The sequence below is a fragment of the Tachysurus vachellii genome, chromosome 26 (genome assembly GCF_030014155.1).
Source record: "Tachysurus vachellii isolate PV-2020 chromosome 26, HZAU_Pvac_v1, whole genome shotgun sequence".
Lineage (NCBI taxonomy): Eukaryota > Metazoa > Chordata > Actinopteri > Siluriformes > Bagridae > Tachysurus > Tachysurus vachellii.
The window spans coordinates 749,697-752,196 of NC_083485.1; the positions used below are offsets into that span (position 1 = coordinate 749,697).

At 47.8% G+C, this 2,500-nt stretch overlaps 1 protein-coding gene across 1 annotated transcript in view; it reads right to left on the minus strand.

Moving 5' to 3' along the window:
- Window positions 1–309: 309 nt before the first annotated feature.
- The window catches only part of msna (moesin a), a 21,817-nt gene continuing 19,626 nt past the window's right edge, over window positions 310–2,500 (minus strand). The window contains exons 10-13 of the mRNA XM_060863021.1: window positions 2,499–2,500; window positions 2,059–2,219; window positions 1,679–1,771; window positions 310–620 (exon numbers count right to left, since the gene is read on the minus strand). The exon at window positions 2,499–2,500 is cut by the window's right edge and continues 129 nt beyond it. Coding sequence (XP_060719004.1) covers window positions 333–620; window positions 1,679–1,771; window positions 2,059–2,219; window positions 2,499–2,500 — 544 coding nt within the window. The 3' untranslated portion in view covers window positions 310–332. The remainder of the gene's footprint in view (window positions 621–1,678; window positions 1,772–2,058; window positions 2,220–2,498) is intronic.

The following is a 2,500-nucleotide window of genomic DNA, read 5'->3' on the forward strand; positions in this document are numbered from 1 at the left end:
GAGAGAGAGAGAGACACAGAGACAGAGAGAGAGAGAGAGAGAGAGACAGACACAGAGAGAGAGAGAGACACAGAGAGAGAGAGAGAGAGAGAGAGAGAGAGAGAGAGAGAGACAGACACAGAGAGAGAGAGAGAGAGAGAGAGAGACACAGAGAGAGAGAGAGAGAGAGAGAGAGAGAGAGAGAGACACAGAGAGAGAGAGAGAGAGAGAGAGAGAGAGAGAGAGAGAGAGAGAGAGAGAGAGAGAGAGAGAGAGACACAGAGAGAGAGAGAGAGAGAGAGAGACACAGAGAGACACAGAGAGAGAGAGAGAGAAACCAGAACCAAAAGTGTTTACGACTGAAGGTTTGTGGAATCGTCCCCATCACACTCACAGTGTGAACTTCTTACCTGCAGGTGTTTCTGCACTCTTTCGTTTTTCTCGGCCTCGGTCATGCGCTCCTCCTCACTGCGGTCCTTGTACGCAGCACCGTTAGTGAGTTCGGCGCTGGCCTCTGCGCTGCTCTCGTCGCTCTCGTCATGATCGCTCTCTCCGTGAACGGGTTCCTGCACGTGAGGCGAAACCACCGTGTTCTTCAGCTCCTCTTTCGTCTTCTCCAGGTCCTCCTGAACCATGGTGGCCTGAAAGCCATTACAGCATGTCGTTAAAGTCTCCTTTAATACTAATGAACCACAGCGTCAGCTATTGGCTGAACCTCTTTACAGAACTTTAAGTCATTTTGCTACCAGTTTTTGCTTTTACACTTTTTCTACCTGACGACTCGCTCTCGCTACACTGACGCTCGCTCTCGCTACACCGACGACTCGCTCTCGCTACACCGACGACTCGCTCTCGCTACACCGACGACTCGCTCTCGCTACACCGACGACTCGCTCTCGCTACACCGACGACTCGCTCTCGCTACACCGACGACTCGCTCTCGCTATACCGACGACTCGCTCTCGCTACACCGACGACTCGCTCTCGCTACACCGACGACTCGCTATTAGCAATCTGACACTTAAACATACAAAAGAAATCTTCTGAAAATAAACTTTAGTTCTGAGTCAATAAAGTATTTATATCGTCTTTATTTCTGTAGTTCAGACGGTGAGACGTTCCATTGTTTAAAGAGACAGAGTGGCGATTTATCTTTAAATAGAACTGACTCAAGCAAGAGAGGTGTGTGTGTGTGTGTGTGTGTGTGTGTGTGTGTGTGTGTCACTGAACTTTCGTTCTCACTCTCTACACTACAGGATATCCCCAGTGGAACGAGGGAGTCTGCCGTTCCAAATAAACGAGTGTGAACGAAAAGGAAAGAATGGAGAACTTAAAAAGCAGCTGGGCGGAGGGTGAACGGAAGGTGGAGGTCACCGCAGCAATGGAAATGTGTAAACTCCAACAGAAAGCTCATTATTTAACAGGAAACCTTCGAATAAATGCTCAGTAAAGGCACTGGTTTCTATAGGGACCAATCGAGTGTCCCCAGAAGGTCAATATGGGGACATTATGTCCTCATAAAGGGCTAATAACCTGCACACACACCCACACATATCTAACTATGATCATATAACACACACAGTGCCTAACACACAGACGTAGCTGAAAAACCCAACCCAGGACATTTGATGACATCACTGAGAGTTTCTGAAGAATAACTATGAGGTTTTACATGATGTATAAAACGCCATTGTTTTACCTTCTGCTGCCACATTGTGGCTTCTTCCTCCTTCTTCTTCTTAGCATCCTCTAGCAGAGAGATCTTAGAGGTAAGGTCTGCCAGCTCGGTAGCCTAAACACACAAACACACACACACACACACACACACACACACACACACACACACACACACACATTATTCCATCACATTTTCCGTGCATCTCTTCTGTGGCTTTCTGTAGTCAGAAAACAGGCAAGGAGTTTCATCTTTCCTAGGAGACGGTTGCCAGGGCCCTAGAGTGACTGTCAGGGGTGTGTATGGTTACTATAATTATGTGTGTGTGTGGTTATACTATGTGCTTGTGTGTGTGTGTGTGTGTGTGTGTGTGTGTGTGTGTGTGTGTAAATATGTATACACACCAGGTGTTCCTGGTTCTTTATCTGGTTCTCAGCCTGCTGCAGCAGAGTAAATTTTGCCTCCTCCGCGAGCTGTTTCTCTTTCTCCAGACGTTCCGCCTCCTCATGTGCTCTCTTCCTCTCCTGCTCAAGCTCCAATGCTCTGCGGGTCTGCTCCTCCAGCTCTGTAAACACACACACACACACACACACACACAAACACACACACACAAGATTATTATATAGAAGTAGTTCCCACTCCCGTCCAGTCCTGTTAAAACACCTACCACATAAGCCCCTCCCACAAAATGCCACACCCTCTCTCACTCACAGACATGCCCCTCACTCTCATACACACACACACACACTGATCACACACACTCAGACATTTTGACCACACCCACTCACACACACACTCACACACACTCTGTGCACACAATTATTAACATTAAACACAGACGGACCT